The 27,181-nt window shown below is 38.4% G+C and overlaps 1 protein-coding gene across 7 annotated transcripts in view; it reads right to left on the bottom strand.

Annotated features, from left to right (window-relative positions):
- Positions 1 to 27,181, bottom strand: part of INPP4B (inositol polyphosphate-4-phosphatase type II B) — a 332,585-nt gene that overhangs the window by 264,544 nt on the left and 40,860 nt on the right. For 3 of the 7 annotated variants that reach the window (XM_064651566.1, XM_064651565.1, XM_064651567.1), the window contains one exon: positions 6,027 to 6,085. The exons of 1 other annotated variant lie outside the window; for it this stretch is intronic. In XM_064651566.1, the coding sequence (XP_064507636.1) occupies positions 6,027 to 6,038 (12 nt within the window). In that variant the 5' untranslated portion in view covers positions 6,039 to 6,085. Of the gene's footprint in view, positions 1 to 6,026; positions 6,086 to 8,799; positions 9,176 to 27,181 lie in introns of those variants that run through there. 3 more of the 7 variants (XM_064651563.1, XM_064651561.1, XM_064651562.1) reach the window with 2 other exon arrangements.

Raw genomic sequence — 27,181 nt, 5'->3', positions numbered from 1 at the left:
ACCAAATTCGAAAGAAAAATACTAAAACTCCACAGCTATGCTGAAATGCTGAAAATACATTGTGCATGCCTGCTTGATGCAAATAAGATTCATTGATACATTCTCACATTTTTATGGCAGAACTTACATACAACTATGCCATGCAAACCTGAGTAACATTTTCACAGCTGAGCCTCACATCAGAGCCTCAAGAAACATGTCATTATTCTACTATTTTACCTTGCATGTGATTCTCTGGTTATTGATTTATGAGTCAATCTGAAATCTTACTTTCAGGCTTTTCTTGCCACATTACACTTGTGATAAATGCTATAACAATATAATTTATGTTAAGCTTTCACAAACATTACAGGAAAGCTTGTGATTACTGACAGCACAATCATTTAGGTTTGCTCATTAAACATGTCTACAAAATCTTAAGCTTAACATAGTTAAGGCCACAGATTGGGTCTCTGGATCTGTGGGTCTACAAAAAAAATCTTTTGTTTTCCTTTGTTTCTGCACCCAAAACCTTTGTTTTTGCTTAAATTGCCCTTATCTTGATTCACAAGTTTTTATTCCATCTTATTTTCTTCTCCACGTTCTGCCGAAGAGGGGAACGATAACTAACCTGGGTAGGCAACTGGTGTTCAGTCAAGCTCAACCTTCAGTATAAATCCCTTGAATTTAGGGTGTCAGGAAACAAGCATGTATTACAGTACAAATGTAGCGTAAAAGTTGGCTACCACAACACTGTTTAGAGGAGAAAAAAAAAAAAGCCTTTATAATTTTACGTGTGAAATATGACTGATAATTTAAAATCCTTTCAGTTCTCACAGCAGCTTTTATTTTCATTTTCAATATGGTCATCCATAAACTAAATTCCTTTCCTTCTACATGATAATTTTTAAAAATCAATACATCACAAAAGTCTTAAAAGGCCACTTTTCACACACAAAAGCAGAATGAGTTTATTGAGCCAGTGCATGGACAAACTGACCTGACAGATTGGAATGGTTACCTCCATGGGATCGCTAAACCACAAGCTAAGCAAGATTTACACAATAGACACTAATGACTCTCCTAGGGAATCCACTAGAAGCTATTGATCAAAAATCCATTTTTAAATAAATTCCTAAATACATATTCAAAAATAAGCAGGAATGTCAAAATGTTTACTCGAGAGAACATAATGGGCCCTCTGGAGCTATTACTGAAATGCAGAAACATAATTGTACTTTTTAGTGTATCTTTTTGTGTGTAGACTGCAAAGTAATTTACAAATCTGGTTAAGTATCAGCACTACTATTTGGGAATATTAGTTTAAACATTAGGGAAAATGAACCACAAATAGGTTAGATAGCTTCTTTCTTTACATTAGTAGCAATCACTCTGAATTCACCCATATATGGCAAACAACAGTTTAGGCTGAAATCCAGCCTTGAATGGGCATGAGGATTAAAACAGACTGCAAAAGGTCAAAGTAATATGTTTATTCCTTTACTGGAAAGAAAAACACTAAAATTATTCTGAAGGACCTATGAACAGTAAACAACAAGGAAACGACATAACATGACAAAAATATGCACTGCTCTCTTGTTTCGGGTTGTTTTTTGTTGATTTTGGTTTTCCAAAAAAATGATTGCTATAAATTCCGACCTGTAATTTAAACAAAAACAATTAGACAATATTACAATCCAAAGAGATCCAAAACTTCTAATCCAAAGTGTCTTCCTATGCTAATTAAAAAAGGCACATAAGTACCTAATACTTGTTACACACATTAGCAACTGTTGCTGAGCAATCTTTCTCCCTGTTTCCCACTCAAAATGAGTTCTGGGAGGAAGCACCTACCAGGCTGGAATTGGGTAGAATCTAAGTAAATAAGGAAACCCGCAGAGCACATAATTTAAGTGAGGCACATAACATTGTCTAGTTCCAAAATCCTATTTTGGGCTAGGATGCATAAGAATTGCTCCACGATTAGCAAGTACAACGTCAAACTTTTTTCCGAAAGCCCTGTCACACACCAGGTTCCCCAGCCCAGTCACACTTCCAGCCATGGCTTTAGGGAGCCCAGTTTCCAGTTCTGCCTTCAAAAGCAACATGTACTATGTTCATAGGATGCAAATGCACACATCTCCCACTTCCTGGGCAGTGGACACAAAGCCTACACGCTTTGTGTGGTTTGAGGACTTCACACAGGAACATACAGCTCCCACTTTTAATGCTTGTGGGTCAAGATGAAGGCAGGGAGATCACTTGCCAACAACCATCACAGACAAAACAGGTTCAACCCAGGGAATATTAATTTAGCCTACTGCAAACTAAAATAGACTTGGGCAGTAAGAAACAAAGACAAGAACTAAAGCAGCTTCCTCCAACCTTCTTTATTCCCAAGGCACAACTTCGCTCATTCATTCTCAACTCCTCTACCTCCTCTTCCACACCTCCCCAGTGGCACAGGATCCCCCTTATGTTTTTCCCCTGCTCCAGCATGGGAGTCCCTCCCATGGGCTGCAGACATCAAAAACCTGCTCCAGCATGGGTCCTCTCTGTGGGCTACAGTTGCCTTCAGAAGAACCTGCTCCAACGTGGGCTGGCCATGGGCTGCAGATCATTCCCAGCATATCCAAGTGCCCCAGCACGGTCTTCCCCATAGGCTGCAGGGGAATATCTGCTCCTGCACCTGGGGCAGATCCTTCTCCTTCTCCAACTTTGGGGCTGTTTCTCACATTTCCCATGCAGCATTTTGCCCTTTCTTAAATACATCTTCCCAGAGGCACCACTTGCTGTGCTGATGGGCACAACTGTGCCCCATGATGGGTCTGATGCAGAGCCTCTGGCCTTTTCTAACAGAGGCCACTGCTGCAGACCTCTCACTACTATTACTCTGCCATCTACAATCAGTATAATATGGTAGGGAACCAATCTGGGGAGAGGGGGAAACAGCAAACAACAACAAAACTGCCTACCTACCCACACCTCAAAATACCACACCAAAGTCTGCAAAGGGAAGAAGTTTCACTATCAAATGCTGATTGTACCTCAGGCCTACAAATAGGTCTACTTAGTCCACTCCAAGTCCAAAATAACCAAGTCCACTGCTAGACCAAGGAAAATAAATGTCCTTAAGATGCCTAATAGGTCATTCTGCTGCATGCATGTATGAAAAAGTAGAAGAATAAACCACATTTTCTCCCTGAACTGAAAATTTACTGCCATGCTACTTGGGATTTACAGCGCAGATAAGTCGGGAAGCATCCTTTGCAATTTCATAGAGAAGATTCCTCTCATACAAGTAGCAGAATTTATGTGCATTTGAACAGGAATGAGAGTCTGCCATTAAGCATTTGTACATGCAGACATACACGTGGCTCTGACAGCAGCTAATGAATAGCAGCAAATCAGTCTTTGCTTCATGACAGTGACTTGTAGAGTTAATTGTTCAGCATTCTGATGAGTTTCCAAAACATCAAAATTACTTTTCTTCCATGTCAAGCCATAAGCCAAGCCAGATTTCAGCAACAAAAATAGGAACATGGTTTCCTCAGCACTGGTTGGAGCACATCTTTCACACACCTCATTAGTAGCCTTGCTAAGTCAAGGAAAGAGCAGAAAATTGGCAACTATTCTTATTAAGGTGCCTAATAACTTTCATCATAAGACTATTTTTTGTTATTATACTGGCAACCTAGCTCCAAAAATTTAAACATAGGTGATTTCCTATGTCAAGAATCTGCTTCAGGTGGGAAACCTATTCATTTCCAGAATAAGGAAAGAAAAAAAAAAAAAGGAAAAAAAAGTACAGGGTACACTGCCTTCTGTCCTCACAGCACACAAATTGCTGTGGTTTTACTTAGTATGCCTATAAATTGAATCTTTTGAAACATGGATATGAGATTCAAGAGAGATCTGTCTTTGTCGAAGAAGCCATCCTTTATAATACCCAACAGATGAAGCCTCTGAAAATGACCATTTTACAAATTCCTAGGATATAAGCTGACTAGGAAGTGCTACATCATTTAGTTTGATTCATTGTAAGACATTGCCCTTTAATCACTCAGTGGTCTCTGTACTGAGCCTAGGAGGTTTTGACATTTTAAAACTAAGCACCCACTATATCTCACCACACTTGGGCTTCACTGGGCAATCATTCTGTGATCATATGCATTTGTCTGACTTCCATTTCCAAGTCTCTCTCTTAACTGTGATCTCCCTAATTAAAGAAAGTACCTAATAAAATCACCTTTTGAAAACACTGACATTAATCGTGTCACCAGTCTTCTTTGATAAGCTAAAATTTGTCAAATCTCCTGGTTCCTTCCATAACTTCTGCAAATTTTGAAAACCTCTTTAAACGAGGAAACCAGAATAAGACGCAGTTTTCTAGCACTGACCTAAATATAGAGTGAAAATCACCCATCTATTTAATCAGTTCAAACTATAGCATTTCAAGGGGAATTCCCATTTTTTTACTGCAAGCCTAAATCATTTCTGTAACAAGTCATTAATTTGTGTCTCACTCTCCAAGTTTCTCAAATACAGCTTTCCATTTGAACAGCCTGAGTGGCCCTAGAGTGTTAGTTCATTTGCTGGTCCAACTGATACAGTCTCATTCCGTCCATCCGTACTTCACCCTCACATTAAAAAAAGAAAGATTAAAAAAAAAAAACCAACCACCATATAGCACATGAAACTGAGTACCAATGCTCACTAAACTTTCTAGTATAGTATAGTAACATTAATTCTCCAAGTTTGCAGAGCCAAACCGAAAGCTACACTTGATCTCCTCCTCCTCCTCTCTTCACAGTTGCAAAGTTGATCAAAATATTTCCTTAAACTGTTTTACAAAATGCCAAGGCTCCCATGAAAATAGGACACTTGGAGGAACTTGGAGCATTTAGAAATTTAAAGCCCTTTACTAAAAATAGTTTCTGCAAGTCATACAGAAGAACGTCAATGTACAAGGGTGTGACAAAGGGATGGCCATGAACTCGCTGTCACCTCCACAAACTTGTCAGACCATTTACCACCCAGGAGAATGCAGCTGTATGAAACTCAAGTCAGAGAAACTTTTACGTCACACCATCTCATTTTGTTTGCACACATATAGAAGTCTCCCCCATGCTCCTGAACAGTGCTTTGAAAGCAAATACTGCTTCAGAAGTGTACCATATGTGCACATTCATCTCTGTAATAAAATAAGCTGCTATATCACACTGAAAAATCTTTCAAACAAAATGTACAATCTACCAAGCAGTGCAATTGTTTCCATCCAACTGCTGGTCCACACAGTATAAAAATAATCTGGAAGCCAGTTATAAAATACTTGCTGTTAACAGGTAAGCGTCTCAAGCTGCATCCTATTCCCTAATTCTTTACAATCCAGTGCTATTTTCAGGCAACTACAGGAGCAAGTCCATAATATCAGACAGAAAGAGTAAGAAAAACAGCAATTCCACACTTAGTGCTTGTTCATTCCAGAGGATGAGTGGCCTCAACTCCTAATAAAGCCAATGACAAATGAGGGCACTCAGCAGCTCCAGCATGTCAGGGTCAGACCCTATTTTAACAGGCCCTTCGTGTCAGGCATATAAATGCTTTTTGCAGCACAGGAAGAGAAAATAATACCATTCTTTATAACAAATTTAGTTATAAAACCACACTAAAAAATTGTAGTAGGGGTCTGAAATTGCATCTTGAGCATTGTTACAATATCTTATTTAGCTGTGAGGTTTTGCTTTCGTTATTCCAGTGGATTTGGTGCAGTAATTCTGGATTTAGACCCATGTATGTTATGAGCAGAGCAGACCCTTGCCATAGACTATTTATGATTCAGCAAAAGGATGTTGATATCATGAAGAATACCCAGTGTTACAAACAGCAAACAACAGATTTTTTTCATCTTCACTCTTCTAATAATAGCGATTTGTATTTTTTGTCCCTAAAAGCACAATGCCAATGTAGCTATCATGAAAAAGGATTACTCAAGTTCTCACATATTAGACTAGCACATCAAGAAAAGCAGTAGGAAAAAGAATTACCTTATTTTTCATTAGAAAAAGCAGATTTCCTTTCAGTCGGCACCATCTCTCCCTCGGTTCTGTATGCAAAGAAGTAAGAGATTAATAAAAACAACCTTTTGTCTTCACACATTAAACGCTTCTCAAGGAAGATGCATTAGTTATAAAGGTCAGAAAAGAAAATCATTAACAACCAAAAAAAAGCCAGCTTCACTCAGTGGCTGCCTATGTACAACAACATGCTGTTAAATGCCAAATAACTTCCCAGGTTTCTTCTACTCTGCAGCCGAGAGTATTGGTGACTGCAGCACACACTCAACAGTGTGTGCTCAGCTTTTCTCCCTTCTCCTCACACGGGAGCACAAACAGGCACTTTAGCAGGGAACAGCTTTTGCTTCCATCATTTCAGGAGATCAAACATAATCCACATTAAGACACAAAAACACTGGCTATTCCACTCAGATTAGAACGTGCTAATCTGAATTCACAATTTTCAGAAGGTAAAAAAAAGTGACTAAAATGAGACCTAAATATTTACTTGGGTATTACTATTCTACTACGCTTTTTAAAAGTGCTTAACCAATTGGAATAGCAATGTATTTTTGTGTACATAACACATGCAGGCATGTAATCAAACTTTTGAGAACAGGGAATGTTTCAGAACTTTAGGGTCAGTGAGTGGGTCAAAAAACTTGAAAAAGTTATTCTTCCATAGCCAAGTGATTTTTAATACAACAGTTTCTTTAAACATGCTTGTATGTGTATCTGTAGGTACTTACAGATACCTAAACCTATTCTAAACATATACAGATATAGATCTCATGGACAAATGTGGTTTCTTCAGAGAGCATTTCTTAAAAGAGGAAGAAACATTTTTTACACAAGATGTATTCTTTTATATTTTGGAGAGGGCGTATCTCCAGGCAGCAGCCAACCTCGAACTGGAAGAACAGCTGTACCCTAAGGCCACGTTATTCTACATGTTGCCTCTGCAGAACTCTTGTACTTCCCTCAAAGCTGGCCACCACTAAAAACATTATATTGAGCAGGAGGACACCTTGGTACAGTCAATAAATAAATAAAATTCTCTTTTCCTCATCATAATTTCAATTAAGATGTTTTAATAAGCAACATTTGAAAATCAGAGTAGCTTTTTCCCCACAAGAAAGTGGAAAGTTTACAGTCAGTCGGAGGCACTGGGACTCATAGAAGAACTGTGTTATGTGACAACCTGGGTTTTTTGGGGGTTTTTTTGAAAAGGAATTGAAGTTCCTGGATCTTTTCAGACCTACTAAAGTGCAAGGACAATACAGAAAAGAAAATAATATAAATTGATGCACATCCACCAACTAAAAATCCAAACACAGTTATCAGATGTTGCTTTTCAGTACAAGAGTCTGCTAAGACTAAATGCCATCCCCCAGAACCCTGTGGGCATCAGAAGGAAGGAAAACTATCACATTGACACTGCAGCTTTTTCTGATAACAAGATATTTTTCTATATGATTGGGAAAGTCACTACCTTGTAAGTGTGAAAAATCAGCAAGCTCAAAGATTAGTCAGACTAACGATGACAAGTCTGTCAGTGGATAGGATACACAGTGGCCAGCATGTCTGGACAGAAATGACCCTTCTTCCCACGGGATCATCATATGATTGCTGGGAGCCAGAAGGATTTACTGGGCAATAGGAACATCTTACACATGCATAGCTTCTTAAACACTTTGCTAGAATCTGCAACCACTGATCATGGCACAGATAACCCGTAATACTGAGCTACATAAAAGTTTGGTCTCTCTCCAGTTAATGTAAGGTTTTTAGCAGTATTAGCAATATTATCACTCAACATAAAAAAAATTCAAAACATCCTCATAAACAGCAGATATTCACTGGGCAGGGCTTGATATGCTGCCTCCAATGAGTACACAGGGTGATAATCCTGTTGAGAAACCCCAAAGCAGGCAGATGAGGATGCTCCCGAAAGCCCCTTGTCCAGGAAGTTTGCTGCACCATCCACAGGAAACTCTGCTATTTATCATAAGGAAATGTATATTGTGGTTTCACCAGGACATGTATAAAATTTTCTGAAAATGTGGCACAGAATTTGCTCAGCTTCTTACCATAATTGAGTCTGTGGTGGGTTTGGCTTTGTTTGGATTTTTTTCTAATAAAATAAAAGTAAATACAATCACAATGAAGATCAACCGGGACAAGTGAAAATAAAACATTTGCTGTTGCTGAAGTTACTGTGTTAGGACCGATTTTACAGCTAAGCATAAGCTATTTTCTAACAGCTACTGAGGGAACAGACACTTGTTCAAGCTTACTGGAAATTGAAAGACATTTAAAATATGATCATAAAAGCCTGAAGAAACCTGCAAAGGAGGTGGGAAGTGAGCCATGGAAAATCTATAATGATAAAAGAACACAGCTTTCAGAGGTGGAAGGGGTAAGTTCTGAGGAACTGGATAGCTAATCTTTTAAAACGTGGCAACTAGTGACTGGTGACTAGCAATCACTAGCAGAAAAAAAAACAATCTTTGTTTACAGGAAAAGAATAATAATGTTAAAGACTGTGTGCTGTTTCCCAGGCACATGACAAAGGGAACTTGAAAACTTGAGCAAATTAAAGAACTAAATTTAAGCTTCATTATTTAGAAAGGTATTCAGCACCACTCAAGCATCAGTAATGAAGAAAACTAAAAACAGGTATATGTGATTAGTGTAACTAAGCCAACAGCTGCAGAAAACATGCACGTCAACCATGAGATATTTCAGCACAAGTCATGGTTACCTATTAATTTTTCATCCCCAACCACTCTGCAAATCTTCAGTTTTCCTTCCTTGTCAAAACAACCTGATGGTTGCCTGGCCAGCAAAGCCAGATCTTTAGCATTGAACCTCATGGGGTTGCCAGGGAAGAGGATGAAGATGAGTAAGAGATGGAGAAGGACAGTGAGGATACCAGGTAATCTGTTGAAGCTGAGCAAAATCTAGGCAGCAGATATGAAGGTCAACTGAAACATTAAAAACAAAACAAAAAAAACAAGAGATGCTGCTGTTTATTGTGATTTCCACTCTCTTGTGCACTCCAAACATGGTACTTTCTATTCATAGTATGTGAGTACTGTAAGTAATAGGGGAAAAGCAAACAAGGTCACATAGGTGACACCCCACACATTTTTTAAGAAAGAAAAACTTAGTTTCTTTTCAGTGGCTCAAGAACCTTGTGCAGAAGCTCTAATTCTACACAGTATTACCAGTTTATCAATACCACTAAAAATATATTTTTGCTATAGACATATAAATAACTAGAAAGCTCAAGTATGCATTCACAGGGCAGGGTGAGGAGAGTAGATTGGCTTGGATTTTCACCTCCTTCACAGGAACAACAACTCTAACAAAATACAAAGTGTTAACTATAAAAGTTAATGTGCTCAATTATTCATGTTTTGCTATACTGACACTGATTAGGACACTGACTGCTTCTTTTTTGTTCATGGTATATTCTAAGAGTTTTTAATTCTTTTGGAACATTTTTTTCTGTTTTCAGGAAATTAATTGTGTCACCACCACCACACACACAAAAAACAAACAACCCCAAAACAAAACAACAAAAAAAACTCAAAACCAAACAGCTTTCATTTGTTAGAACTCCATCTACTGAACTTAGTGAAAAAAATATATACCTGACACTTTTATATAATAGATCTTTGTTTCTTTCTCAGTACCCCTCCTCAATATTAAAACCATTTCCAATAAATAAAGTTCCATAGTTGGAGTTTTGAGCAGTGTAAGTTTGGAAACAAATATTTTTGTCAGAATTGAAGTTAACACAGCACCACTTCACAGTGCTGCAAGAATGAGAAAATAAGGCCACAGAAGCAGTTCTAAAGAGATCTCTCTCTTAATCCCCAAAACATTCTATGCTCTTAATATCCAACACTTTTGTAAAGGCCTTTCTCAAAAAAAAGAATTCTTGGTATAACCCCCATACAATCAAACCACTGAAGTTTATCAGATGGATTTTACAACTCCTATACAGTTTTAAAAACTTTTTAAAAAGCCATACAATCCTCAGCACATGGGCTTCAGAAGCCAGTTTCTGTCTCTAAAACAGAAGTGTTTGTTCTTCAGAGGACAGCACTGGCATCTTTATCTGGTGAACTACAACTTGTTTAACAACTCCCAGACAAGTTCCTCTCACCTACTGATCTGAAGGAGAAGTTACACCTTCTGCACTGTATCTTTCTGTGGGCCCTTTCATTTCTACTTTTACCTTTATATTCACTTTCTTTTCTCAAGTCTACCCCTCATACAAGGACTGCTGCTGTGTCCTGTAACTTCTAAATGCCATATCACAGCCAATTCCAATAGCACTACAACAGTGAAAGCAAACCAAACTTAACTATTATTTGTACGTATGAAAAATGGTCGAGTCAAAAACATGACATTATAAAGACAAATCTCTAAGTAACTTTTTCCTCCTAGGGAGGTTCTGCAATTCTATGGAGAACTGCCATAAAGTTAAAAGGCTCTTTAGTTTCCTCTTCATTATTAAGTACCCTTACAAGAAAGAAACAGAATGCACGCAAGCAGTCCCAACACATATCTAAGGAGCAGAAGGTTGCAGCTCCAACTTTTCCATTCATTCCCACACATACACCTTCTTTCTTGTTTTCCCTTTAGCATCAGCAGCTAGACTTCTTTTACCCCACCTTCACGCTTTCCCTCCATTTCATGATCTTGTTCAAATTATAACATCGTACCCTTATGGTCACCACAAAACCTGACCTGCAAGTTACACCACACCAGGATGCTGCTGTGCCCAGAGTGAGCTACCGACTCCAAGGGAGGCTCCATCATGAGGGTGCAGCTGGTTGCCAATGCTTTATAAATTGATAGACTACAGCTGTGGAGAGATGACTCATACAGCATTCAAAAAAAGGATATTTATCATACACTGTAATCTAACACTATGAGCATATTCAGCACTGAAGACCAAATCTATTAGGGGAGCAGGGAAAGATGCTGGCTAGGCCACATGACATAAGAGAGCCAGCCACAGTGACCCTTGGAAAAGGTTTACCACCAGGCCATGTAGGGACTTTGGGACTGGCAATGTGTCCAGTGTCCAGTGTGCCCAATTCCTACTTGCCTCTGTATGTTGAGTGGACTTAATTCTTCATTTTGTTTTACAGCCACAGACTGTATTTTTAAAAACAGTGTTTGCAATGGACCTGTTTGTTTTTAGAAAACAACAAACAAGTTTGGCAAGCTAAAAAATTTCTGTGGGCTCCAACTGTTGCACTGTCCCCTCTCAGGCAGGCATCTTGCACACCTTTCACACAGTTCATTGGTAGCTCTCTTGTTTTAGAGAAACAAGTTCTAGAAATTCAACAGCAACCTACTTACTTATTGGTTTGTGAACTAATCAGTTCCAGTCCATTTTATAAACACCTTATAAATCTACCTTAAATAGCATCTTCATCTGCATACAGTTACTTTTTATTGCTTCAATCTCTTTGAGTAGCATGAAGAAAGTCAGAACCTATGAGTCTGGTCCCAGATGGAAGAGTCATTGAAAACCACCAATGACTGATTAAAACCTATGCTATTAAAGCAATGAAGGTTACTGGCTAAACCCTAATTATGCTTAAATGCAGTAATTACTGGAATGCATGGACATCTGTATTCCACATAGAACTGCAAAACACAGAAGGTAGGGGAAGGGACAAGTTGTAAACTGCTATTTAAGAAAGCATTTGCTTTCCAGCAAAGTTAAAAACAGTATTAGGTAAACAGAACATACTGGGCTTCTGGAAAGGCCATTGAAAGGAATAAAGAAACTCCAGGAGGAGATATGCATATTGATTTTGCTATTTTCCCCCTCAAGGGAGATGGTATATATCTCTTGCACTCATCTATCAGTAAAGTAGTAATGGTCTAGAAATTCCTTCTATCACATCTGTGCATCACTTGCTTTGCATATGAGCCATAACATGCAAATCACAGAGGACAGTAAGAATGGTACACAGCAGTTAAAACCCTTGAGACACCAGTCTCAGCACACACAAGCCAGTAACTTGAAATGCAAGGCAGCTGGGCCAGCAGAGTTCCACAGCAATAATAATCAAGGTGCCTGTTCCTGGAAGTTTGCCAGAGAAGCCAAACTCATCTGACAATGCCTGAATATTATTCAGACCTAAATGGTGTAAGAGATCATGGGATTCAAACTTGGGATTAACTTAGAAACTCAATGCCCATCCAAAGCAGCTAATGTTGGCACACCAGTAAAATGAAAGGTAAACAACACTGATGGACGTGTCCATCTTCAGCTGCAGCACTAGCTCTCCTTGAAGGAGCAGAAAGACTTTTTAGCTCAATAATCCATTTCCCTTCTGTCTCCATTTTGGAATAAAGCTGTTAGTCAGGGAAACTACTTAGTCATATACTGCCTTTAAATGCTTGTCCTAGATAATTTCTTTCCTAGCATGAACTCAGATAAAAAAGGTATTATCTTCAGTTATTTAATACTGGTGGTTCAAGAGGCAGGCATTATTTAATGCTCATGGCTAGAGATAGAGGCATCCTGAATCTGAAGTCCCTCTCAACACTCTTCCACACACAATCACCACAACCATAATTCATACACAAAATGGACCAGTCAATTACTTTGTGAGTGGCCAGGAGAGAAAGGTGGAGGAGTCTACGTCCTTGAAAGCAATAATTCTGGAAGAGATGACCATTTCGACAGCTCATGGACCACAAAATTTATCAAGTTCTCTGTTGGATGTCCTCCGTCTCCCTGCATTTGCAGTTATAGTTTTCATGATCCCTTTCTGTGGACAGGGAACAATCAGAACTATTTGATTCACATGAAGCAGAAGAACCGTGATGTGTTGTAACTGTCAAGCATCAGCCTTATAGTTGCACAGCTTTGATTAATATGGTGAGAGAAATACACATTTTAGATCCCTTGCAGAGATATAAACCCACCTCTTAACCTACACATAAATGTTAGAAGTCAAACAGAACTAGCAGCACGTTCAAGTAATCTTACATTACAAGGGAGATTAATCATGCAAGATAAAATCTTGAACAAAATTGATTTCAGCACCTAAGACCAGCATGAATAAAAGCTACCCATCAAAACAGTTTGCAGCTGATCTCCAACGCTTGCACCCTGCAGGACAACTACTAAGAGATACTTTATTAGTTTCAGATAACCACCAAGCTGCACCTGTCCAAAGCAGTAAGTGCAGGGGGTCACTAGTGCCAATACAAAAAGGGACAAACCACCTTCATGGCTGCACACACTATCCTGAAACAACACTTTCAAAACTGTCTCTTAGGGTTCCAAGTTTTTTTATGGATCATAAGCCCAGATCAACACTGAAGTAATCAGTGCATAATACCTCACTGCTTTCATTAGTACTGCATTTAATTCCAGATATTTTGGTAAAGTGTGAAAGTACAAGCTTTTTAATACTGCAGTCTCCTAAATCTCTGAAACAAAGTCAATAAAATTGACTGATTTCACTAGTTTAGCAATTTCAAAAAGAAAAACACTAGAGCTTATGTCTTCAAGTCCTCAGAGACTCTGCCAAATGCATTCTAAATTTCCATTCTCTTCCTTTGAAAAGGTACAATATTTTTAGTTCACATCATTTTGTATTAAGAACTTCTTTAATCTTTGCAACACACAGCACAGGAAACAGCCTTCAAAAGGAGAGGTGCAAAATCAGTCCATAATTTTGTCTTCAAAACTTATATTCTTTTTAAGCAAAGAGATATTGCTAATTCCACACACTGTCTTTTTATTAGGGCATAAAACATAAATAACACACACTCCCCCATTAAAACTCTGCTTTCTATGCCTGGTCCCTGTACTGTGAAACAAAACACTAGATTTTTTGTCTTTGATTGAGAAAATAAGAGTACAGTGCAGAGTCAGCAAAAAGAATTAATGCGTGAGAGGAGTTTTAAATATGCAGGTATATTGATATATCTAAAAGGTTCAAAAATCTATCCTGTATCCAAGTTTTACCTTGAAAATCATTAACAGGTGATCAGCTGATTAAGCAAGAAACTCCTGGCTGACATAAACCCAGAGACTGTGTTCCAAAGAAGGTTTCAGGGATCTGCAAAGGCAACCCCACTATAAAGGGAGAAAACAGTAGGGGAACATTTGTCTTACAAAAGAATCTTCTCTGTAGGTTTGGGTTGTTTTTCTTCCTCACTGAGGTAAGATAGGCAAGACTAAATATCACTAAATACTAGGCTATCTACAGAAGGTATCTATTGGCAATATAAAGTTATTTCTTTCTATATGAAGATGCTTATCAGCTGGCTGCACACAGCCACGCTAAGTCATTTCACCCATGGAAAATTTCAGATTATTTCTAACTTCTCAATCTCTTGTCTCATTCTTCTGTCTCCTGGCTATCTTATTTCCTTCTAGCAAGGTCAAAGCTAGGGCTGATCATATATTGTCTGTAGTTTACACTTACACTTTTTAGGCTGCCAGTACTACTGCAATCCATTTGAACAGACTATCACCCTCAACTACTTCAAGTATTTCTTCCTACCATTTATCAGCCACTGTGGTCTTCCAAACAAAAAAAGTGACAGGCCTGCAATATTCAGCAAGTTAGTGAGCCATGAAACTTCCTAGGACACCCTTTACTGAGCACTGAAAACAAATTTGAATTTTGTGTATGTGTGTGTCTAGAAGAAAGGTAACAGAAACATTAAATGATTATTTGTTTTTCCCAATAGTACCAGTGGTTATTTCAGTTGTATTTTATGCTGAATCACACACATACCATATTGTAATACCTTTTACATCTTCATTCTCGCTAAGTTTTCGGTTCCATCACCCTTACCTTGCTGTGCCCTAAAAAAATAACAGGAGCCCCAGCTGGAAAGACTGTTCCTAACCAGAGCCAGCCTTTTTCCAAAGGAGGCATGCCCTTGCAATGGCATAATACAGCAACACATAAACCAACCAGCACCCTTGTTCTCTATCACTACTGTTTGCAAGTCCCTTTCAAAAAAGTCTTAAACTTAAAAAGACTTTAAAAGCAAAGTAACTCCTGAAAAAGAAAAAGCTGTGAGAGGTGAGCTGTTCCATTTGGAGACACATAATGAAAAATTAAATGCTGGATTGGCTTGAAGGTATTCCCTTCAGCTGAAAAAATAGCAACCACACAAAACAGCTCTGTCTTCCCTTCAGCTGACAGACTCCCAAGTCAAGCAAATTTCTAAATGATTCATGTAGCTTGCCAGCATTCAGATGTGATCATTCTGGGGAGAAAAAAAAACAAAAATTATAAAAATCTTGCATTTTGCTTCCTTTAAAAGGGGTAATACAAATAAACACTGCAAACAGGTAGAACCTGACACACCCATTGAACAATGTACTTGTAGCCATCGATACTGATCCAACTGAAAGCCAGCCCTATGAAAAGGAAACAATTTATCTGTTGTGGGAGTTGTTCCCAGGTGTTTTACTGCACCACTGCTAGGCAGAGGATTGAGCAAGAGTCTACTCAGGTGCCTTCCTGAGCCCAGCCACCTCACTGTGACACCAAGTGTTCACAGTTCAACTTCCCTCCGGCTGCGCTGGAGCAGCCACTGACCCGACACAGGTACGGGCTCCTGGGGGAAGGGAGCTCTTCTTCCCCAGAGCAGCACCGGTGCTGGTCTAAGTCAGCTTAAGGAACTGACCTTGATGAAAACCTGATCAAGCTGTTCCCTGATCAGACTGAACCACCTGGCTGCAGAAATGCCAGTGCCAGCCCAACACAGAGGCCAAGAGTGTGCCCCCACAGGTAACCCTTCTGCAGACGGCCACAGATGTGTCAGCTTAGCATGACAGGGGAACTGCAGCCTTGGGACAAAAGTTACACACAGCTTTAACACACAACTGTGAAGACCCAGCAGAGGCTTCAATTTTACTATTCCACGTTTAGGGAGGGACCATGAGCTCTCCTGCTCCTCTACTTTCCATGGGAAAGAGACTACTGGGTTTCCCTCAATTACCTCTAAACTGACAGCACGAGAGCATGGAAAAGTACAGCAATTAATATTTGATGATCTTTAATATGAATAATTAAAAGTCAAGTAAAATACCGAGGGGTGGGTGGGGAATTATATTAAGTACATTCCCAACTTAAATATACTGCTCCTTAAAGTTCACAAATATCTGGTTAAGTACATTTCTAATTAAAAAGCAAGTATCGCTGTTAAGAACATAATTGTTGAACAACTAAATCTAGGAAACAGAGTCTTGGTGCTGTTATGTTAAGGAAGAACCATAAATCATTTTAACTGTGTCTCAATAATAATGATTCAACTTTTATATGCAACAGAAGTCTCACTTCAGCAGAAACTATCATGTCATTTGGGGAAGGGAAGACTGCAAAACAGTTACGGGGAAGAAATGCAACAAAACTCGTGGAACTTGAAAACTACTAAATACGTTGGTACTTTATACTGATGTGGCAACTACAGCAAAAACAAGTCATTTATTGACTGTTTGATCAAAGAGACACCCTCAAATAGCAGATAGGAATAAAGTTGATGTATTTTAAAGGATGAATAACACTTATCGAGCAGACAAAAGCTTCACTTTTCTTTTTTAAACCAAGCTGCTGCTATCCCCCCTAAATTCATCCAAAGTTAAAAAAAGGCCAGAAGAAACTAAGAGATGATACTTTAGAACAACAACTTGAATCCAAGGACAAAGGATGATTCAGATGATGATCAAGCTCTTCCCAAATACTTGTCTCAATTAAGATCAGGACAACTCAAACTGCATATGTGCCCATAGAAAAGCTCTCCTCTGTAGCTTATTCCAAGACAACCTATGTGTCTGCTGAATTTCTGGCTGCAGAATTCCTTAGTATTACAACCCGTAAGCAACAGACACCATCTGTGGGAAGTCAAAACCAACTAACATCTTCTCATGCAGACAGGCAATTTGGAAAGTGTAACACTTCACTCAAGTAAACTTAAAATTTCTTAATTATGAATATCCATCACTATACTACTTGTTTTCACCAATATGCAGCTTTTGCCTAGCTGGAAACAGTGAGGAAATACAAAAAAAAAAAACCTGAAAAATAAGTTGAATCTTATTAAGTTATCAATCAGGCAATAGAGTCACACATTGAACTGGATTTCTGCATACAGTTATCTACCCTATAGTGTATGACACCGTACCCTCTTTAGCTATAAAAGATCATGTGCAAATGTTTTTGCAAATATTTTTTTTAACAACCTTAGTCTAAGAAGTTGGAACTGACAAATAGCCCAGCTACATAAAACCCACTAAAAATACATGTTCTTCAGATTAAACACCTCATGCAAAGATAAAAAGTTCACAGCAATAACTTAAAAAACAAGGCTGTCAAACTAACACACTCAATACAAAATTCAAGAGTTGGTTTCATAAGATATTCATGCTCCTCAGGTACAGAATTATTTGGGTAAAAAGGCCGTGATTTCAGTGGTATGATAAAATTATTACTGAACAGGTATGTCTGAATTAAATGAGTGCCTTTGTATTAAACATGAAGCATAACCACGATTTTTACTAGAGGCAGTCCAGGGCTGAATTGTCTCTGTGATGAAAACTGAAGGTGCACAGTAGTACAAGCCAAGTCCCTTGACACAGAAACTGAGCTTGCCTCAGGATGTGAATGGCTGGCAACAGCCTTTTTTTCATCTGTAGTAAAATTGCATCCGATTGCCCAGCCTGGAAAAGTTGCTCAACCTCTCGCTGAAGGATTGTCACCTACATTTTAATCAGACCTACACGCTTTGAAGGATTCTCAGCTTCTAAAAGACCCTGTGGGCAAGAATTAACGGGGAAACCAGCCTGAAGCAGAGAAACAGAACTTAGAAGGGGACCAACAAACCCATAACACCAAAAGATCTGACTCTAAAAAGGCTGGAAAAAAGAATTTCCCTTGGAGCTTCAACTTGCAAAGCTCTGCAGCGGTGGCTACAAACAGGCTGTTCCTTGGTCACACTGGTGTTCTTTGCTTTCCTGTCATCCCATCACAGAGGCAAAGCAGAACAACCACAGCCTGGCCAGTGTAAGTTTTCCTCACAGTCTGGGTATTACTAAGGCTTTGACATATGTTTGCAGTAGGCAAAAATGGAGTAGTAAGTTCTGGCCTATGGAGAGGGGCTTCACACAGTAAGCACAGTTTGGGGAAAATGCCCTCCAAGTAAAAATAGTGACTGGACTAAACTCAATTCCAGTCCCTGGAGCAGTTATCAATGTTACTTTTAACATAGAGGCAGATTTTGAAGAAGAATATGCCCATACAGACAGAATGACTATGTAACAGTACAATTAATTCAGTACAAAAATACATTTGAATAATATCATAATGAACTATCTTCCTCCTCCTCACTGCATCATTCCATTACAATGTCATCGCACTGCTGCAGACGTGCAGTTATTTTGATCTTAACTACATTTGCATACATTAAAAAGATGTGAATCTCTTAAGATTTTAAACCTTTCAGAATGAATGCTTTCTTTTGTATTGAATAATCAGGAATATTAGATAACTTATGAAACAAAAAAGTGTTTTTCAAGAAAGAATTTTCAAAGGAAATGCAATTCCAGGACATACTTCTCAAAGTCTGCTTCAAGGCTGCAGACTTCGTGGAAAGAACTACCAGAGAGTCAATTGGACTAGGACATCACAAAAAGAAGGAAAGTTTGGGGACAGAAAAGAAAGGACCACATATACCAAGGTACTTTAAAGGTGATGGACAGGAGAAGCATCAGAAATAGAAACTGGGTATGGACTGGAAAGAGTCATTAGAGTTGGAACATGCAGCAGAGAACATACTTGGAGGATTGTAAAAAGAGAGCTCTCAGTGAGAGCTGCTGGTAGGTCTAGAAGGGTAAAGGGAAGGTAAGGTGGCAGCACACTAAAACCTCAGGGTCTAGGCCAGAAGAGAGTCAGATTTTAAGATTCACCCACAGCTTCTTCCAGCTCTCTAAACAAACCCAGCTAAGGTGGGTGGCTCTGTGGACTAAAAATTCTTCTGCAGCTGGTAGAGGGGCATACTTTTTGCAACTGATGTATAACAGCCTTCAAACTGTTATTTCAAATGGAACATCAATGGCTTTAGGACTTTTTCCCTCCTTTTTGAATTTTCAGACTTTAGCCTAAACTATTTTATCCATCCTGCTTCAAGGCAGAAAAGCAACTTGGGCAGGAGTTTAGACAAAGAAGTTTAAGATACTTAAATTCTCCTGGTAAGTAGCTTTTGCATTCCCCAAGAATATCTTATAATTTTCAGACTGCAAGCACACGTGAACAGTATTCTATAAAAGCGTTCCACTCGATTTACCCAGCACAGGCTGTTGGGTTGTCCCACCCCCTCCCCAGTTCACTATGGGGTATCAGTACCTCACAATACAGACCCAAAAAGAAAATAATTTATAAATGACTGAAAAACTCATTTCTTCCTTGACTTCCTTAAGGCAGCAATAGGAATATGTTAGTTGGAGGACAGCTGCAGTGCCAACTTTCTCTGGTTGCTTCTCAAGATTAAATGTCTCTTTCCCGTCCCAGCATACAGATTTTTAAAATAAATAAACAAATCAAAGGAAGACCGACATTTTTCATTTTGTTTGAAACGCCACGAAGTTGGCACTTGCTTTGAGCATTCTCAGTAAATATGGTCAAAGCTTTAACTTCTGCCCAACATTCCTCTTTTAAAAGACTTTCCCCACCCCCAGCAGTGACACAGACCCACAAGACTTCTTTATTAAGCTCTGTACTGTTTATTTGCTTCCCCAAAACCAACTAAGCTATATTTAATTATTCTATGGATAGCATTAACTGATTTCTTCTGCTCTACCCAAATAAGAACATTCAACATTTATTTTGCACTAGCAAAAGAGTATAACATTCATTTAAAAATCACTATGCAGGGAGAGGCACAGACAACTCCCTTGCCATTAGCACAGGTGTCAAGACCAGTCACATCAAACTCTTTCAGCAGGTGGACGGAAGAGGTGTGAAGTCTAGAAGGGTAGCAGGTGAAAGAGGGGAATTATCATTTTCATCGTTTTATTTTTTGTGCTGGTGCTTTTGAAATGTGCGAGAATGAAAGACTGTTCCTATGATTACCTTTCAAACACAAAAGAATTACCAAGGGTCAGAAACTGTCAGTTACAGCATTACCTGCTTTAAAGGCCTGAAGTCCTATTAAAAATTTCTCTTGACATGGAAATAAAAGGCCTAGGGCAACTATTTTTGTAACTGTTGCAGTGGCATTTCAACTTAATTGATTTAATTCTCAGAAGAAACTGTTAACAAAAAGTTATTGCTTGACAAGCTTGAACTATCTCTACACAGAGAAAGACAAAGTGACTTCAACCAGTTATGTGAAGTTTCTACCAGACACCGAACAGCCAACTAAACCCAGAGAACACATGCTGGACACACAGGATTACTCCAACCACACTAGGGGGAAAACAAACAAACGAACAAACATAAAACCAAACAGAAAGCACCCTCTGAGTTATCAAATCTAATCCTTTTCACAACATTTATTACTGAGCTCAAACCTTTTGCTTTTCTCTACATCCCCAGATGTACAGAATCTAACATCTAGATTGGTTTTTTTCTACATCCCCCAAGGAATGTTGTTCCAGTACCTGACCTGGTTTAATGGCAAGAACCTTCTCTAATTTTCAAAGTAAATATCTTAATGTCCAAATTATCCACATTATTATGCCAACACTGACCTTTACTTTACATTTACGCTCTCTTCTTTCCCTTACTAGAAGTGTCAAAGGAAGCCAAGTTTTGGAATTGTTTTTATTTTTAAATTCATCCCCTATAGAGAATATTTTCCAGTCCTTATGATACTTCCCTGACTCCATCTCTCAAGAAAACATACAGGACCAAAAGCATATAAATACTCAAGATATACAAAGTCTGAGTTGAAACTACACTACTTAAATCCAGCCTCACCCATTCGTGGTCCCATGATTTATTTTCAAATTTTAAAAACTGTTATACCTCTCAACCACAATATCTTGGCCCTACCCACCATTATCAGAAGCACTTGTTCTCAAGGTGATATGCAATGAAGGTAGTTTCTCTCATGATGTACCCAGTAGTTTTTATCTTTACACCATTACAATTACCTGTTTCCAGATCCAGCACTGCAGCTACTTCAGAGATCTATCAACACCTCAGTAGTCTCTTAGAACCTTTCACTGAACTGACATCAATCCAAGGGGTTTCTGCTTCACTCACATTTCCTCTAAATTATTAGAGCAACACTCTATAATATTATTATAATATTATAATATTATACATTCTATAATATTATTATAATATTATAATATCATGTATTATAGTGCTATCCAGTAACTTCTATTTCAGCTGTATCCTTAAATATTCCTGTTCTGCCATGACTCTTATGTTATTATCTTATGGCTGTGATATCCAGTCTAACATTGTGCAATTCAAATTACTCTATTTTATACCCCAAACTCTTGGTATTCCCACAAAAGTGTTTCAGCCCTGCTTGCATTTCAGCTAATACAGCCTTAACTGCACTGAAAGCTGGCATAGTCATAACCACATAGACATTACCTGACTACTGTTATCAGAAATATTTATTGCACTTAATTTTTCTAATAATTGTCTATTGTTCTGTACAGTTACACCATGTTATCCTTGGTTTCCTACCTCTTTTCATGTATACATTAATAAAAAAAAAAAACCACCAGGCATTATGCAATTCTATCATATTTCTCAAATTCAAGTTCTTGAGCAACAGTGTAAATTCTCAATGCCAGCAAGCCATTTCTCTGGGGATTATGGTTTGATCTCATCTATTGAAAGAGTCCTCTTCCAGTAAATGCATTTTAAATGGTCAAAATTTCTAATTCCTTTCTGTAGGAATAGGTCTGGAGTAACACATCTCTGTTATCCTGCTGTATGTCTTTGTTCCAAGAGAATTCTGCTCAGTGCCAAGCTGCACACAGCCATGCAGCTTCTCCAGCCCACGGGTCTCTTCCAAAAGAAGCCCTCAACATTTCTGCCATCTGCAGAGTCACAAACATCTGCAATTACTCTCCATTACACAGACTTCTCTTCAGCCTGGTTTTTTAGAGCCTCAAGCTTCCCCAGTATATTGAATACACATGTAATATTGAAGTGGATTTACCATTTTCTCCAGAACATCTGTAAACTTACAATTTTGGGTATGGCCACCTCTACATTCCACCACTACCTCAAAGCCTTATGTGACCTCCAGACTATGCTTTTTGTCTGTCCATGACAAAGCAACAAAATAGGTTAGCAGGCTTGGAAAAGAAGCTCATTGCAACTTAACATTTCTTTCACCTTCCCCCACTCCCAAAGTAAAATAGGTCATAACCTTCACCAGTATGGGTTACATGGAGGTTCTAGTGACTCATTTTCTAACCATTAGTAAGAAGGGTGGGGATGGAGAATCTCACAGGAAAATAGAGGGGTAATTTCTAAATAATCTCTCTTTCTTAAAATTACTAATCATATTCCTCTAGTTATCAAAAAAATCCAAGTATCCAACTAGAAACTGAAGTCAGTAAACATTCAAAGTGGAAATGGACTTTAGCTACAGAACAGTGTGTGGCACTAGTTCTATATTCACAGCAAAGCAATGCAGTCTTAAGTGACAGAGCTTCAGTGGTACTACCACAGTAAGAAAGTTCTGAATCTCAAGTGCTGCCTTGTCACTTTTCTTAAGCAACAACAAAGAAAATCATGATAAAGTGTGAAAGCAGCAGCCACAAATCAGTACTTCCATACTCCTCACACGTAAAATGAAGTCAGAAGCAATTTAGAATAAGAAACAATAGATAGCATTACCCCTGTCACTGGGAGATACCGAGAGAAAAACAAGCTCTACTTACTAAAAGACAAAGTGAAATGAAACAAGCAATCTCAGATCATAAGCAGAAAAGACAAAAAGTTGCAGTTTCTCATGGCATAGAAGAGAAAAAGTTAATATAGCAACTCTGTTCTGGACCCTTAAGACAGATTTCCAAGGAGCCCATGTAACACTTAAAATTCCTTTGTGGTTATACTATTTACAAGTTGCTTGGCCTAAAGTTCAGAAACTTATGATGGAACATTAATTTTACTGGGCCTAATTATTAAGTGATAGTACTTTCTTCTATGAAAAGAACAGCAAATTTTTTTTAGCATGTTTTTTCCAAAAATATTTGGTCTTCATGTTTTCATAAGGAAGCACAAATGTTATTCACAAATACTCGAAGTAAATACAAATATTTTCCTCATTTTTCATGCCCCTCTCAATCTCAGTAACATAGTTTGTAACAATATTATATGACCTTTAAAGGAAGTCTTTCCTTAGAACCTTTTCCCTTAAACTCCTCATCATATTATCACCATGGAGAAGAGATGGAACAGTAGCTGACATATTTTTCTTCTTTCTACTACTATATGAAGTTAAAAATGGGAGAGGGCAAGTAAAGTACATAACCAAGTTTGTTTTTATCAGTACTTGGCTTTATATACAAGAGAAGATGCAAACAGAAACATTATCAAAACACTATATGGATTTAATACCAAATGTATTTTGTACCGAATCCAAAGTTTATGGACACAATTACTTCAGCATTACCCCAGATTAAGCCCCATATTGTTGCCAGAAGGCTTAATAAATGTAGATATCTTTATCAAAAAGCTCTGGGCCAGGTTACTTGAAATACTGAGCCTGCTCTCTGGGTCCAGATCATATCACAGAAGCTTAAAACCCTAAACCCAAAGTTAAAATTGCACCTTTTGTAGTGCTAAAAATGTCAGTGTCCATTACCTCCCCTTATTTCATAGCATCTAAGAACTATCCATCTATTCATAGAACAGAACCTCACAGGGAAGAAAAAAAAAAAAAAACAAACCAAAACCCAGAAATGCCAGACACCTTTATAAATTTGAAATGCAACTCTGTCACCACTTCACTCATGAGCAACACAGAAATGCAGTAACTGCTACAAACACAAGAGGGAACACAGCTTCTACCACATCTGCTGAAAGGACACAACATTAATACTCCCAGGGCATTTCCTGGTCATCACCTGACTCCTTCCAGGATGTTTGGCCCTACTGCAAGCATTAACCCAACCCTATTTCTTGTCTACTCAACCTCCATTTCTAGCAGTTATTTATTTCATTTCAGGCTCAGTGTAAGCCACAGGTGCTTCACCCCGACAAAGTCTGGATAACTTGCCTATAACACATCATCAGACATGTCTAGTAAGACGAGAAGAGCGGGTTTGAAGCACACTAGACTTTTTTAAAGCTAAAATAATAATTCCACTAGTAATTTACAATTAGTTTCCAAATTATTTTACAGCAAATGACAGAGCTCAGTTAAACTTACTGCATCCACTTGAACACACACACCTACATGTATTATACACACAGAATTCTTACTCACAACCTTGCTTCTGGCATTTTTAAGCATCTTGGTATTTTTAATCCTACATACTGGCTACGTTTATAATACACAGGTCAGCAAACTTCTGGTCTATCTTTGACTTTCTTTTCATTATTATTGATTCCTTTAATATTCAAGTAACTTTTTTTTTTCCTAATGCAGTTGCAACTCTGAGGTTATTTTGAAGACAAACTTGGCAACCTGTATTTCACAAAAATGATAGAAAGGTGGAAGTTTCACCCAGACACTATGCTCAAACTGCTATCAGTTCTCTATCCAGGACTGGGATGTACTCAGATCTAGTTCACTGATGCAGATACAAGAAAGTCAAACACTAGCATGTAAAGCAGCTGCATGCATGAATTGATGGGATTAAAGGAAAAATTACTTCCTGAAAACCTACAGTAGGATTGATCATATAAAGGATAAGCAGGATATATAAACACAAGTGATATCTAAATTAATCCATCTGGGATAAAGAGACCAAGTCACTGATAGGAACTTCTAGGTAGTATTAGATGAATGACTGAAAAATCATTCTGGGTTTAGCCTGGGATTAGACAGCAGGTAGCTCTCAGTATGCCTGATTGCATCTGTATTTTTTCAGACACAACAGGAACCAACTTATACCAATGTACCTCTTTCTTATCATGAATTTTACTAAATTTGAAAAAACACTGAAGAACCTATTCAACTGCAAATGGCCCTTGGGCAAAGAGAGAAAATCTGGACTCAAGATGTGCATCCTTGAATGGAAACTAATAAGAAAATCTAGTAGATTTAGACTTACTAATCATGTTATCAGGTTTTTAATGTATTACAGCAGTTTCTAGCACAGCCTATAGAGGATAAGAGAATGGTATATGCTCAGAGGACAGGAAATACTAAGGCATCAAGTTCTGCTATTGAAAAGGAGAAGAAAAAGACAAGCTACTCCCAAAATAATAGATAAGAAAAGATATTCAGTCTTCTCCTAGGGACACAAAACCAAAGAGCTGGTAAGAGAATAAAAGAACAAGAATAATGAAAAGTTTATTTACAAATACACAAATCCATACTTTCTAACATAGGAGACTCATTAGGAAGATGTCAAGATTTCTTTCTCAGCAAATATCTGTAGATGCAAATAAGACCAAAACCCCACAATATGCAGGTTTATTGTTGTTGGGCTTTTGTTTTATGCAAAGCAAGAAAGAAAAAAAAAAAAAGTCATAGGGGAAACACTAAACTACCAGGCACTATGTGACCAGAAACATCTAACAAGTAAATCTAACATGATGCTGCAATAGACACCTACAGTTATTTTCAAAGGTTTGTATTGATGAAGAACTAATATTAACACTATGAACAGTCTTCTTAGAGCTAGCTTCAACTACAACAGAAGATTTTTCATGTAATAGGGGGCCGCATATATTTGTCATAACTCTCTTTAGACTACTACATACAATATAAAACCTATATTCCAATGATTGCTCTATAAGGCCAAACAGCTTTCAGATACTTTATGAGCCAGGACCAGCCCAAGCACAGAAACAAAAACAATGCACACACATATAACACATAATAATCGAGAATTACTTCTAAAGGAAAAATAATTACAACCAGCTACCTTACCTGAGCTTAGCGTGTCAAGGCACTGTCTTCAAGAAACTCGTATTTTTCTCCTCTTCCTTGAAATTTTTATTTTTGACAAAGCTTATCTTTCCCTCTCAAACAGGCTGTGTTGAATTTAGCAGTAACAGTGTTAAATTGCAGTACTTCTGGTTGCCACTCCTCCCTACCCGGGGAAGGCACCACCCCCCCAGCAAGGGGAACGAAATGCAAAGCTGTGCTGATCCTCAACACCTGCTATTCGACACAAACGAGCACTGGTATCAACACAAGCTGGAACACCTGGCTGAGACCAGCGACAGCCAGAACACCATTTGTTTGTGCTGCCCAGCACTAACACCACAACCAGTCAGGACAGCAACTTCCCCTGGCACTTCAGCAGCACACAGCAAAGCTCATTATCTGCTTTCTACTCTTGCTTCCCATTCCCCTGTACTAAGCCAGGGGACAGGCATCTCAGGATGTTCAGTAATATAACTTGGATTTAATGTCTGTATGTTCCTTTTAAACACAGATGAATCATAATCCCTGAAGGTTATGGTTTTCCATACTTGCAAGACCGCTCCTGATGGGATTAATTTTTGTAATAGCATAGCTGATCATCACCATTAAGCAAATATAAAAAACACGTAATCAAGCAGAGGAATGTAGGCAAATAAACAATTCCCTAAGATCTGAAGGGACTTGGTGCTATGTCTAGAGAATGGCAGTTTTATTTCTTAGCCTAAAATTTAAGCAAAGCATTCAAAACCAAACAGATTTCTCCAGGCTCCTGGAGCACTGATTAAGTCCAGCTGCTTCAGTATCTGTGTTGTTTTGTGCTGCCAATCTTCTCCAGCCACGTTCCCTTTATGAGAGCACCTAATCTGCCCCACTGAGTCTGATTACAGACTAGACATGGCTAACTACAGACTGGTGTCATCCTGTTGGCAACAAAATAAGTCATTCCTCAGCAGAGCTCTTTACAAGGCTCTATATTTCTGAAAACCCTGGTAAATAAAACAGGCCCTGGAAATCATAGATAGATGGATGTTAGTGCTGGGATCCTGCAAATGCTT

The sequence above is a fragment of the Pseudopipra pipra genome, chromosome 4, assembly GCF_036250125.1.
Source record: "Pseudopipra pipra isolate bDixPip1 chromosome 4, bDixPip1.hap1, whole genome shotgun sequence".
Lineage (NCBI taxonomy): Eukaryota > Metazoa > Chordata > Aves > Passeriformes > Pipridae > Pseudopipra > Pseudopipra pipra.
This window is presented reverse-complemented; position numbering and strand designations above follow the sequence as displayed.